Raw genomic sequence first — 13,663 nt, 5'->3', positions numbered from 1 at the left:
ACCACACCAGCGAAGGCTGAGGAGGCTGAGGAGGAGGAGGGAGGGAGAGATATCACACCAAATGAGTGGCTTAGAGAATGACAGTCATGTTTCATTGTTCCAAAGAGAGGCGGGAATGGGTGAGAACCTGCGCTAGTGTGCCATAGATGTGCTAGTATGTAGACTAGATCTAGTAGACTTTTGTGTGTGTGTGTGTGTGTGTGTGTGTGTGTGTGTGTGTGTGTGTGTGTGTGTGTGTGTGTGTGTGTGTGTGTGTGTGTGTGTGTGTGTATGTGTGTATGTGCGCGTGTGTGCGTGTGCGCGCATTGTCAAAAAGGATGCAGGGTGTTTCATGGCACTGACTATCAGCCAAAGACTGTCAAAGAGATGAAGGTGCCGTGCAGACAGGACGTGTGTATTTCACATAAGAACACTTTGGAAATCATGTCGAGAGCAGCTGGTTTTGTCTGTTTGATGTTGTTGATTGTTCACACTGTAAACATAAAAGTCAGATTATTGGCAATTCTGGCAGCAGCGGAGGTTGAAGATCCCCCTGCCAGGAGAAGAGATAGGAGGAGTGACAAGACTGCGTTTACATGGACTTGAGTATCCTGGTTATGAGGCTTATCCCTGTTTTTATCATATTCGGGATATGCCGTTTACATGGAACACAGGTTATTCATATCCCTGTATACATGATAAGTACTAGTATCCAGGTTACTGATTACTGCATGCTATTTGCCTGTGATCTTTACAACACCGTATTATTTTTTATTTTCGTTTGTATTGGGTGTGTGTGACATCATGCACCTTTTTTGGACCCAGACTGTGTGGGATTCCTTGGATCCCCTCTTCACGGTGGTCTGTCCCCGTTTGCGCGCTGCTTCTTTCTTTAATTTTAGTCACAACACCTTCGTCCTGTAGTCTGTATACTACAGACTTGAATAGGTCTTCGTCCTGTAGTCTGTATACTACAGACTTGAATAGGTCTTCGTCCTGTAGTCTGTATACTACAGACTTGAATAGGTCTTCATCCTGTAGTCTGTATACTACAGACTTGAATAGGTCTTCGTCCTGTAGTCTATATACTACAGACTTGAATAGGTCTTCGTCCTGCAGTCTATATACTACAGACTTGAATAGGTCTTCGTCCTGTAGTCTGTATTCTACAGACTTGAATAGGTCTTCATCCTGTAGTCTGTATACTACAAACTTGAATAGGTCTTCGTCCTGTAGTCTGTATATTACAGACTTGAATAGGTCTTCGTCCTGTAGTCTGTATACTACAGACTTGAATAGGTCTTCGTCCTGTAGTCTGTATACTACAGACTTGAATAGGTCAGCATTTCAATGCTTTCTTCTATCTAAGCTGCCAAGTATATTTGCCACACTCGTGCATAGTGCCTCTGTGTGTGTGTGTGTGTGTGTGTGTGTGTGTGTGTGTGTGTGTGTGTGTGTGTGTCTCTGTCTGTCTGTCTCTGTCTCTGGTCGGTCTAATGGTGAACAGACAGATATTGATCCAGCCCTGTGTCACCGTGGGCTCTCATTACCGCTGTGACATGGGACCCCTGACCTTTAGTTCTAGAAGATGTCCTTCTCAATCTGTATATACGCATGCACACACACACGCGCGCGCGCATGCACACACACACACACACACACACGCGCGCACAGTCAAATGTAGACTCACACACAAACGATAATTTCAGTCATTATCTACTCACCCCCAGGTCGGGTGAAGTTTTTTAGTCCATAAAACATTTGTGGAATTTTCCAGGAGCATTCTCCTGAACCGCTGAATTGAATGGTGACCAACCAAAAAAAAGGTCTCTCCAGAAGCTCCGAGATGCCAAGCTGACTTGAAAAGATGTAATTTACACCCTGTTTCTAGTGTAGTGAAAATTTCAGCTAAAAACAGGGTGTAAAAGACATATTTTCAAGTCAACTTGGCATCTCAGGGCTTGTGGAGACATGGATTACGGCAGATGAGCAGTAGGGAAGCTGTTTAGTTGAGTTGAGTTTGTTTTTTGGGGGGGAGGTTATGTTTGAAATGGTTTAGGACAGTGGTTCTCAACCTGTGGTACGGGTACCACTGGTGGTACACGCGGGCTCCCTCTCATACTTTCATATGGTGGTAATTTCTGAGGTGGTACTTGGTGTAAAAAGGTTGAGAGCCACTGGTTTAGGAAACTCTTGTTTCCCTGGAAAACTCCACAAATCACCTGAGTTGACCCGACCTTCTACCGCCATGGGGGTGAGTAGATTAGGACAGAATTTTCATTTTTGGGTGGACTTACCCTGTAACACATAACACACGCCACAGGGGGCATAGGTGTTTTAAAGACATACAGGACAACAGCTGAAGAGATTGGGTGTGTGTCAAAACATTGTGCTATGCTTTTGTTAATGTTCTCAGCCATCATGGATGTCAGTCAAATCCTTTTGTTCTCATTCCGTCACCATTCTCACCATCGTCATCAGCATCACAGCCAATATACACAGTTTAGAAAAGTGTACAAAATAAAGAAGCGGTTTCTTTTGATACTGCTGTGGATCTACGTACGCTTCCTGATTTCTCTTTTTCCTTTCCTTCCTTTCACAGCTTTTCCAGATCCACGGGTCCCGGATGTAGAGAACACAATAGTTTTTCTTTAGGTTTTGTTTTCTAGTCTTATTTCGACATCCTGTACATGGTGCATTTGTGTGTTGAGTCGATGGACAGTCATCAAAATGGACTTGTAGCATTGTTATGTTTACTGATAAAAAAAAAAAGACAGTTGCAAAGATTACCAAATGACGAAAAACGAAATCTCACAATCACTCACAGCAATTATGTACAAAAATCTGTATTCGTGAACCTCATTTTATCAGTAGAGAAAAAGTTGTCTGATGTGAGACATCCATGTATTTGTTGTTTACATACATTTTCTGCCAACGGCGGTAGTGAAGCTGAGTAAATTATCACCAAAGATCTCAAGTCAAGCTTCCAGAACCACAAGGTGTTGAACCAACAACGTCTGACCAGATTTGAATCCTGCATTTGTATCTGTCACCCAGTGTTGTAGTACTTGTGACTTCTTTGGTGACTCTGACTCGACCACTGGGGACTTGAGACTCAACTCAGACTCTTCTTTGGTGACTCGAGACCAACTGGGACTGGAGATACAGTGACTTTACTACAACACTGTGGGCCTGCTTTCACACTGAGTAGCTGATGGGTCTCTATTCTGACAGTCTGAACCGTGCGAGAGGCTCTGGTCTCTATTCTGACAGTCTGAACCGTGCGAGAGGCTCTGGTCTCTATTCTGACAGTCTGAACCGTGCGAGAGGCTCTGGTCTCTATTCTGACAGTCTGAACCGTGCGAGAGGCTCTGGTCTCTATTCTGACAGTCTGAACCGTGCGATACGCTCTGGTCTCTTTCTGACAGTCTGAACCATGCGAGACGCTCTGGTTGCATCTGTGTGTCGGTCTTGAGCAGCTACAACCTTTCATAACATTACATTGTTTTCATTGGCTAACATGGCTGCCTAGGAAGCGCTAATGCGGTAGCATCCATCAAACATCAACCAAAAAAATCACTTCAGAGACCTCAACAATGGATGCAACCGTTCTCCAAGCATGACTTCTTTTTGCCTTTCAAATAAAAAGTGTGGTAGACGGCTGGTCAGCTTCGTCCTTTTTCGCACTTTTGCTAAGTGGGAGACAAGGAAGCCCAGTAATCTAAAATGGCTGTCGACCGTCCGTCCACACTGCAGTTGAGTTGACCTTAGGGCTGGGCAATATGACTTCAAATCAATATCACAATTATTTCAAACATTTACCTCGATTACCATTAATGAAAGACATACGCTTTCCTTGGTTTAACAATGACCTCCTAGCTCTGCTTTCCCTGCTCGCTCTGCTCTTTAGGAAATAGTGATTTGTTGATGGTGTTGCTCGAAGTGTGAACGCGTCGCTGGGTTCAACTGCTTTTGATGAGAAGCAGAACTCAACCGTTCATGAGATGTAGCTAAAGACAACCACTCAACCGTTCATGAGATGTAGCTAAAGACAACCACTCAACCGTTCATGAGATGTAGCTAAAGACAACCACTAGGCGGTGTAGCTCCATGTCACGTCCCATCATGACACAGCTCATCTGGGTCGACAGCACTGCCAGAGGCACACAGCTGCACCTATAGAGCTGAGAGCAAGGGCACACACACACATACACACATTCTGCTGACAAGAACACGTGCGCGCACACACACACACACACACACTCTGCTGACAAGAACACACGCTGCACTTCAGTTTCCCCTTACACAAGCGACCGGGCGTGTGCACACACACACACACACACACACACACACTTGGTCCTGTGTGGTCCCTGAGGCGCTTGCAGCAGTGACGTCACTCTGTCACCCTGGCCTGCATCCAGAGCAGCTCTGGCTCCTGGCTGACTCAGAGAGAGAGGGCGACGAAGCTATTATGAAACCTAGAGCTCTGCTACTAACTAAAACAATGCAATCTATCCATACTTAACTATCAAGGTAAGCTAGTTAGCTAGCTGCTGACCTTTAACATCATGATGCCATGGAATGAATGGCTCCGCCCAATCATGTTTTACTCAACCAATGAGATGATCTCTGCCTGTGAGACATGTTTGTCCAGTTGTGCAGCAATTGTTTCTGCCCCCTGCTGGCTGGCTCTCTGGCAGAATGGGCACTCTGGCTGATGTCACGCGAGCAAGGGGAGCTGGAACTGGAGGTCACTCGCCATTCAAAGCAACGAGCGCAGATGTGACTTTTGTAAATAAACAAGACACGTACGTGGTCTGAGCTTTGGTTTTTAGCCCGAATATTAGAAAAGACCCCACTGATTCATAACAGGTCTAAAGTCATGTTATAGCAGTTGGGCGCACTTAGTGACAAGCAAGACAACAGTAAAACGGACAGGTTTTTGTATTGAGTTTGGGGTCAGTGGACGTAACCCATAAGCGAGAGCGAGCCGCGTACCCCCGCGTTGTCTAGCAACAACACCGGAAGTAACTCCATGCTGTAATCTAAACATATCGTGAATGTATAGTCTAAAATTTAGACTACACATGAAATAAAACATGAAGGTTCAGATGGTTCGCTGTGCCCGGAAACGCTGCAATGACGTAATTTCTTTCATTGTTGCATTTTTCTCAGTTCTTTAATGACACATTTCAGGCTGCCAAATCAAACTAATTGGACTTGTGACATTATTTTCAAGGTCAGAGAAATGTCTCTTTTGAATGTATTCCACCTTCAAATGAAAACGTGGAATCTGGGGGCGAGGCCTCTGATAGTGGAATAATGATGTAATAATTAGGGGCGTGATATTTAAATAACGATGACTCCAGCCACCAAATTGATCAATGAGCGCTCCTTACGCTGTGATTGGCCAGATACAAATGCTTCATAAATGCCACCTGAACCCTATTGTAAGATGCTTCCTACTGTGCATGCTTTCTGCACACAGACTGTTCTATAGAGGTCATAGGCAATCAAGTTAGGATGAGAGGCAATCCAAGTTAGGATGAGAGGCAATCCAGGATCAGGATTCATGGCTCTTTTTTTTTACTGGGTAATGTTTTGATTAATGTTTTGATAATGTTAAGAAAAACAAATGAATGCGTGCTGAAAGAATGGGCTGCAATTTCAATATTTTGTGTGAGAGAGGAAGAGAATTAGAATGCCAGCAATACCTTCTTTACAAGTTGGATTATGATAAAACAATGAAACACTGATATAGTATAGGGAGGGATGGAGGTACAGTTTATTATGCCTATAGATCATGTTTTGTTTTTCATGTCAACTTGTTTTGTGTATCTTGTAACATGGATTATTCTGTGATGATACATTATACAAGATGTTTTTGTATTAAACATGCAGGAAAGGATTGTTTCACATTGTCATTGGTGGCGATCATGGTGTGTTATTGTAGCGCCACTGTGTGTGTGTTTGTATATAAAAACCACAAGTTAGTGCATCTTTCATATCGCCACTGTGTGTGTTTGTACAGTATATAAAAACCACAAGTTAGTGCATCTTTCATATCGTCACTGTGTTTGTATATAAAAACCACAAGTTAGTGCATCTTTCATATCGTCACTGTGTGTGTTTGTATATAAAAACCACAAGTTAGTGCACCTATCATATCGTCACTGTGTGTGTTTGTATATAAAAACCACAAGTTAGTGCATCTTTCATATCGTCACTGTGTGTGTTTGTATATAAAAACCACAAGTTAGTGCATCTATCATATCGTCACTGTGTGTGTGTTTGTATATAAAAACCACAAGTTAGTGCATCTTTCATATCGCCACTGTGTGTGTTTGTATATAAAAACCACAAGTTAGTGCATCTATCATATCGTCACTGTGTTTGTATATAAAAACCACAAGTTAGTGCATCTATCATATCGTCACTGTGTGTATATAAAAACCACAAGTTAGTGCATCTTTCATATCGTCACTGTGTGTTTGTATATAAAAACCACAAGTTAGTGCATCTATCATATCGTCACTGTGTGTTTGTATATAAAAACCACAAGTTAGTGCATCTTTCATATCGTCACTGTGTGTATATAAAAAACACAAGTTAGTGCATCTTTCATATCGTCACTGTGTTTGTATATAAAAAACACAAGTTAGTGCATCTTTCATATCGCCACTGTGTGTTTGTATATAAAAACCACAAGTTAGTGCATCTATCATATCGTCACTGTGTGTTTGTATATAAAAACCACAAGTTAGTGCATCTATCATATCGTCACTGTGTTTGTATATAAAAACCACAAGTTAGTGCATCTATCATATCGTCACTGTGTGTTTGTATATAAAAACCACAAGTTAGTGCATCTTTCATATCGTCACTGTGTTTGTATATAAAAACCACAAGTTAGTGCATCTTTCATATCGTCACTGTGTGTTTGTATATAAAAACCACAAGTTAGTGCATCTTTCATATCGTCACTGTCAGTCTCCCATCCAAGGAGTATCCTAGGCCAGACCTGCTTAGCTTCCCAAGGAAAGCCAGTAATCTAATGCAGGAGCCACTGGTGCTGTTAGAGCTACAGTACATAAAAATGAGATGATGATGATGATGATGAGATAAACTTGATTGTCCCTGGGGGAAATTTTGTCTTGGGCAAAAAGTGCATACTGTATAGCCACATCCTGGCTTAACAAACAGACCACATACAAACAGTCAACAAAGAACAAAGAGACACTCCATAATTGCACTAATTTCAACAGAGGTAAGTGCACTCCAAGACAAAATAGTTGCAAAGCCCCATTGCACTATTTGTTCAACTCAGACATTTTCAAGATAAAAAAATAGGCAAAGTAAAATACTAAAAACTACTCAGTCAGCATCACATGTGCCGAGGGTTGTGCAAAAAGTGTACTGTACATACACTGTGAAGAGATTTCAAACATTGTTACCTCTATGAGGTAGAATAGCAAAAAGAGAAAACCTCAAACAAACTTCAGAGGTAAAATGTAATATAATTAAAAAAAAAAAAAAAAAAATCTAAAAAGAAATAAATCTCTTACAAAAGTTACTTAAATGAGATTGCCGAGATCTACTGATTATTTCCCCTTGACTTTGTTCATGACAGACTTGATGACACATTGATATTAACGCTGCTTATTCAGCTTCCAAATAGCCTACATGTTCTCATACTATTCTCTGCTCCTTTCATGCTGCCCCCTCTCTGCTGCTCTGCTCTCCACTGCATTGCATTAATGACATTAAATTCTTTAAGGGGAACCTGAGGAGGAATGCCGTTGCCCCTCTCATTCTAAACGTTGACTCTGGGAACTCCGTTCCCCATTTACACCACTGCACGTACTAGTAGGCACACCTAGCTCTTATCGCTTCAGGTTGGTTCCATTGATGTCATGGTGATAGATGAGTCCTGACTGTGTTGTGGAGAGAAAGCGTGGGAAATGTAGTCACAGACAGTTCTCTCTCTGGGTGGGTGTGTCGTGTGTGTGGGTGTGTTGTGTGTGTGTGTGTGTGTGTGAGAGAGAGAGAGAGAGAGCGTGGGGGAAAATAAAGACACAAAATAAAGTATAAAGACACTGATGAATTATTGGTATCAAGTGCATGCTTGTGCGTGTGTGTGTGTGTGTGTGTGTGTGTGTGTGTGCGCGTGTTAGAGGTGGGAATCACAAGTTTGATCACAATGCGATCCGATCTTGATTCATTTGACAACGATGCGATTTTTGCCGATATCACAAAGTCTGCCATGATACGATGCGATTCGATTCAGGTGGCTGCAATCGATATCAGACGATATGCCCCATGATATGCACACAATCTGTTAAACAATCAGTTAACAAAAAGCAACTAAAATATCATTTGACAATTTTATTATTGAGCTCTTAGACATTTAAATGAAAAATAATCTATTATTTTTAATAAGATTCCAAAATAAACGCGTAATGTTTATTTCTTTTATGGCGGGTCATAGCAATTAATATCGATGTTTTCGCTGTGGATCGATCCAGTGTATCAATGCATGGATGCAGATCGATGTATCTTGCCCCTCCTAGCGCCCCCTAGTGTGTCCCTGTGGATGCAGTCTCCACACCTTATCACTGACTGCAGTCAGTCTCTTAAAGGAACACTCCGCCGATTTTCAACCAGCTTTGTATTATTACAAAATCAGTAGTAGAAAACTGTCAGCAGTTTTGCAGCCATTCATTTAGTTTGACAGTTACTGAGAGTTGAAAGAGCGTGTTGCATTTTAGTTTTATTTATTTTTTTGAATTTACAGTTTGGGCACAAGATTCTTATGAAAATACCAGAAAAACTAAACTAAATTCAAACATGCCCCCAGGGCAGAAATACAGAGAAAAAGGTGGCATTATAATGCACGTGCTAAAGAAAATAACACCTGTGACATCACCCGGGCTACTGTACCTATTGTACAAACTTGAGGATACAACTGTTCTGTCCTTTGTGGCCGACATAACCCAGAATCAGCGTTGCCACATCATGTGTTTGTGTGCGGGCATGTGTGTGTGTGTGTGTGTGTTTTACAGCAGGAGAACGTTATCTGGTTTTTAGGGCTCAGATGACCTTCGCTATCTTCACAGCCCTGATTCTCATTTACTGTCTACACACACACAAACACAAACACAGCTCTGAGTTTCACTCACTGTCTGTCTAGTGTCTACACACACCCACACACACACACACACACACACACACACACACACACACTGTTGTTTTGTGTTCTGTTAAATCCTGTTTTATGCCACATATTCTTCTTTAATTTACTCAATTAACTCAACAATGTATGAGAGAAACTTGGTATTTATAGCAAAGCTTCCACCTATACAGTCGATAATCTGATTACATGACATTTGGGAATACTTTGCCGATTAATGATGAGGAAACATTGTCTTGGTTCGTGGTCCTCAATGTGGAGTCCAGGGACCACCAAGGTGTCCTTGAGGTCCTTCCACGAGCAGGGGAATTCTGCTCATTTTTAGAATGTACATGTTATTCCTGTGCCCCATTGGATGGCACGGTGGATCAGTGGTTACCACTGTTGCCTCACAGCAAGAAGGTCTCGGGTTCGAACCCTGGTCCGTCCCAGGTTGGAGTTTGCATGTTTGGAGTTTGCATGTGCTCCCTGTGTTCATTTGCGTTTCCTCCAGCAGCAGCAGTGGGAGTTGCTCCTAGCTCTAGGAAGCTTCCTAGTAGAGAATGTGTAGCAGCCAAGTTACGTGTAGTTTGGTAAATACTGTAAGCACAGTCTGTATTTGTTTAACAGTTTATGTTAATTGAGTCATTTCATTGAATAAGTTAATAGTAATCTGTTAAATGTTAGCCAATAAGCAGTTTCTGTTAGAAGGGAGATGTACTGCATGTTACAATAGGGTGTGGTTTTGTTCAGTACAGGTGTACCCCAAGGGGGTGTGAGTTCCTCTTTTCTCTTCACAGCCTACACAAATGGCTGTAAAAGTACATTATAAACTACATTAATAAAGGGTGTAGACTGCCCCAGTGTACCACAGAGAGATCGCCACCTTCTTGGCCTGGTGTGAGAGCAATCACCTTATTTTAAATACTAAAAAAACGAAAGAAATTATCTTCAACCCAAAGGAGGTGAGAGATCACGACTCTGTCGTCATTGATGCCTGCGTTATCGAGCAGGTAAACTCTTACAAGTAGCTGGGCATCTATATAGACAACTCTCTTAAGTGAACTGTCCTGTCTATATTGACTATCTGTGTAGTAAACTAGGCCAAAGACTCCACTTTCTCAGGAGGCTCAGACTGTTTGGAGTGAGTACCATGTCACGGTGACATTTTAGAACGCTGAGCTTGAAAGCCTTATCAGATATGGCATGGCTCCATGGTTTGCTGACTGTTCAGCTGAAATCAAAAATGGAAAGAACAGTAAAATCAGCAGGGAAAGTGATTGGAAAGAGAGATTATCCGTCCCTCCCAAACTATCTTTGAGCAAAAAGCTGTTAGTCTTGCTCTTAAAATTCTTAAAGATCATGTTCTATTCATGGACTATGAGCTTTTACCCTCGGCTAGACGATATAGAACAAGTAGATGCAGTAGCCCCACTGTGCCCCCCTCACCGTCGCGCTAAAATGACCTAGGTGTTTATAAAACCCTGGCTACGGCCCTGCTGGACTGGACTGGACTGCCCGTCCCGAGGCGCAGAAATCACACAACGTGGTGTTCCCCTTTAAAGCACCAATCTGCTTTCATTGCCGTTATTCCACGCTGGCACAATGTGCACGGCAGTGACATCTACGCTATATTGATGTTTTATCAGCAATGTGATGTCCTGCTGAAATGAGTCATCCCCTTTGTGGGACAGGGGTGTGTGGGGTGTGTGTACGTGCGTGTGTGTGTGTGTGTGTGTACGTGCGTGTGTGTGTGTGTACGTGCGTGTGTGACACACACACAGACCTTGGTGGAACAGTGAGAAGGTTATATGAGCCGTGCTTCAGTGTCAGTGCAGGTTGTACATTAACAACCTGGCGTGGAGAGGGGGACAGGTGAGCGAGTCAGGTAAACAGATGTGAAGGAGTAAATGATTCAACCTGGAAACATGTCAAACCAAGTTTAGTGACGCGTTGGTGGTGCTCAGCTGACTTTATTTCTGGATTTGTAACAAAATCTAAAGGAAAGTTCTTGGGGACGAGTGAGTGACGCGTACTAACTATAGGCCTACCCGCGTACTAACTATAGGCCTGCCCGCCTCAGACTGGGACTAACTATAGGCCTGCCCGCCTCAGACTGGGACTAGCACAAGGTAAGGAAAAGCGTCCTTGGAACAGGAGCTGAAGATGGGCCCTGGCGGCTGCTGGCTGTGTGTGTGTGCCGTGGGCATGTTGTGGGTCGTGGGCACGGCTCGCAGCATCAGTGACTGTCTGGACGGGATCATGATCAACGTGATCCTCCTGGACGATGACGAGTCTCCCTGGAGCCTCAAGTTTGTGAGAGCAGAGATACAGCGCGCCATAGACAGTGAGAACACCGGACCAGGTACACAAATACAACAGGCTACATGTGTGTCAGCCAGAAAGCTGTGAGATTGAGACTTGACTGTGTGTGTGTGTGTGTGTGTGTGTGTATGTGTGTGTGTGTGTGTGTGTGTGTGTGTGTGTGTGTGTGTGTGTGTGATGTGATGTGTTTACTAAAGTATGAACAGCATTGTTTAGCATTCACAACAACATTACTTTAGTAAAGCATGTTACTCTATAGTACAGTAGCCTATGTTATGTATTACTTTAGTAAAGCATGTTACTCTGTAGTACAGTAGCCTATGTTATGTATTACTTTAGTAAAGCATGTTACTCTGTATAGTAGTTACTTTAGTAAAGCATGTTACTCTATAGTACAGTAGCCTTCTGTATGTTATGTATTACAGCTCGACTGGAGTAGTTGCACTCAGTAAGTCAGTAGCCTACTACACCTGGGGTGGTAATTGACAAGGACAGGCCTACATAGTGCTGCATGATTTACACAGTAATATAGCATAATGCAGTAGCCTATCATAGTCTCATTTGAAGAATCCTTCATTACTCGTCTACGCTAAAGTTGACAACGAGACCCGCCGCTTTCAAGGAGTGGTGGAAAGTTGAATTATTTTTCACTGAAAGTGAAAGCTGAAACAGTTGGCCTACGTTTGTCTCATTTGCCAAGTGACCATCACTGTTATGAAAGAGTTCAATGTGAAGCGACATGACCAGACTCTAAGGCCATGTTCAGACTAGGAGGCCAAATCTGATTTGTGAACTTTAATGACCTATTAATGATTCTATCCAGATTGGTTGTATGAGTCTGGATGCTCCAAGTCTGATTTGTGTCACTTGTCCCAAACCACATATGGAGGTAGTTTCCAATCTGCTTTCGACTGATGTGACTTCAGTGTGGACGCGCTGATCACCCACATCAGATTTGAGAGTGTCTTTTGCAGGGGGCGGGGACTTGAAGAGCAGAGAGCAGACATGCAAACACTGCCAGAAACATTGTATGTTGGCTCTTTGGCTCATTGTATCTGGACACACAGATCCGACTTGAACACTTGCCCAAATCAGATTTGTGGCAGTGCGGACACACTCCCAAATCAGATTTGGGAAACCAAGATAATGATGATTAATGACTTTAGCAGCAAATGGGACAAGATAATGAGGATTTGCCTGTAATGTGAACATGGCCTAAGATTGTCCAGCAGTGAACGGGTGGATAAAGTGCTATTGAACTATTGAATTGAGGACTAATATTATGGCACTGAAAAAAATCAGCAAGACACATCAACTTCAAGTCACTTCCTGTATTTGTGTCACGTGGGTTTTGCCCATGGTTTTCCATGGCCCCGCCCACTTAGGAGACTTGTGGCAGGTCCTGAGTCTATTGGAGTCAATGGGAAGATTGAACGTGATCTCAGATTATGCCAGATTCTTTCACCCCCATAGCATCAAACTAAATATTCAGCCCATTTTCTGAAGCCACATATCTTCTGAACATTAAAATGTCATTTTTCAGACAGACAGATCAGGAGAAAATGTACTTTGTTCAAGACCCGTCTCTGATCACCAACACACACTCACGAGATTTGGCAACAGGAGCTCACGTTAGCAGGGAGCGATTAGCTAAAGCTACATGTGAAGTTTCGTGATGTAGTAGCTAAATCTGTGGTTGGAAAACATATTTTAAAATCAAATATCTTAGTTACAACTATATTGACGTGGCAGCTTTGTGTTTATATGTGTGGTTTGTGTGGAGTTTGGGAACTCACGATCTCTAGGTCAAGTTAGCTTGCTAGGTCAGCACTAAACCCTGCGTCACCAGGCTCAGTCCTCTCACAACACTTCAGGGGAGGTGACCACGTGACCATTTAGGAGACTTGCTAGTACCATTTCTTACAATTGGTGGAGCCTGTGGTGCCGTATCTCTAGTATTATTGAAAATCTCTGGCTCCACTATAATTATAAAAACTCCAGCATTACATTTGGATTCAATAGACTCGAGTACAGTGAGTGCACAATAGAGTTGTTGACAACCGACTGAAACAAAACTTGAACTCTCTTTGTTTCTGTTTGTCACAAACAAACCACAATAAAGACGTGAAGTTCAACCTCACAGCCAACTTCCAAGGCTTTGAGACGACACTTTACAGACGCAAAGGCTGC

At 42.7% G+C, this 13,663-nt stretch overlaps 1 protein-coding gene and 1 long non-coding RNA gene across 2 annotated transcripts in view; both read left to right on the top strand.

Annotated features, from left to right (window-relative positions):
• Window position 1: 1 nt before the first annotated feature.
• Window positions 2–5,892, top strand: LOC310775243. Its single transcript, XR_014552646.1, has 2 exons — window positions 2–119; window positions 2,582–5,892. It is a non-coding gene; the product is annotated as an uncharacterized lncRNA (long non-coding RNA).
• Window positions 5,893–11,356: 5,464 nt separating this feature from the next.
• Window positions 11,357–13,663, top strand: part of gucy2cb (guanylate cyclase 2Cb) — a gene marked incomplete at both ends in the record, with an annotated part of 31,742 nt that continues 29,435 nt past the window's right edge. Inside the window, 2 exons of the mRNA XM_083635772.1 lie at window positions 11,357–11,513; window positions 13,596–13,663. The exon at window positions 13,596–13,663 is cut by the window's right edge and continues 45 nt beyond it. Coding sequence (XP_083491898.1) covers window positions 11,357–11,513; window positions 13,596–13,663 — 225 coding nt within the window. The remainder of the gene's footprint in view (window positions 11,514–13,595) is intronic.

Source organism: Poromitra crassiceps (genome assembly GCF_964638095.1).
Source record: "Poromitra crassiceps genome assembly, chromosome: 4".
NCBI lineage: Eukaryota > Metazoa > Chordata > Actinopteri > Beryciformes > Melamphaidae > Poromitra > Poromitra crassiceps.
The sequence above is the reverse complement of the archived record's forward strand: the minus strand, read 5'-3'. Positions and strand labels throughout refer to the sequence as shown.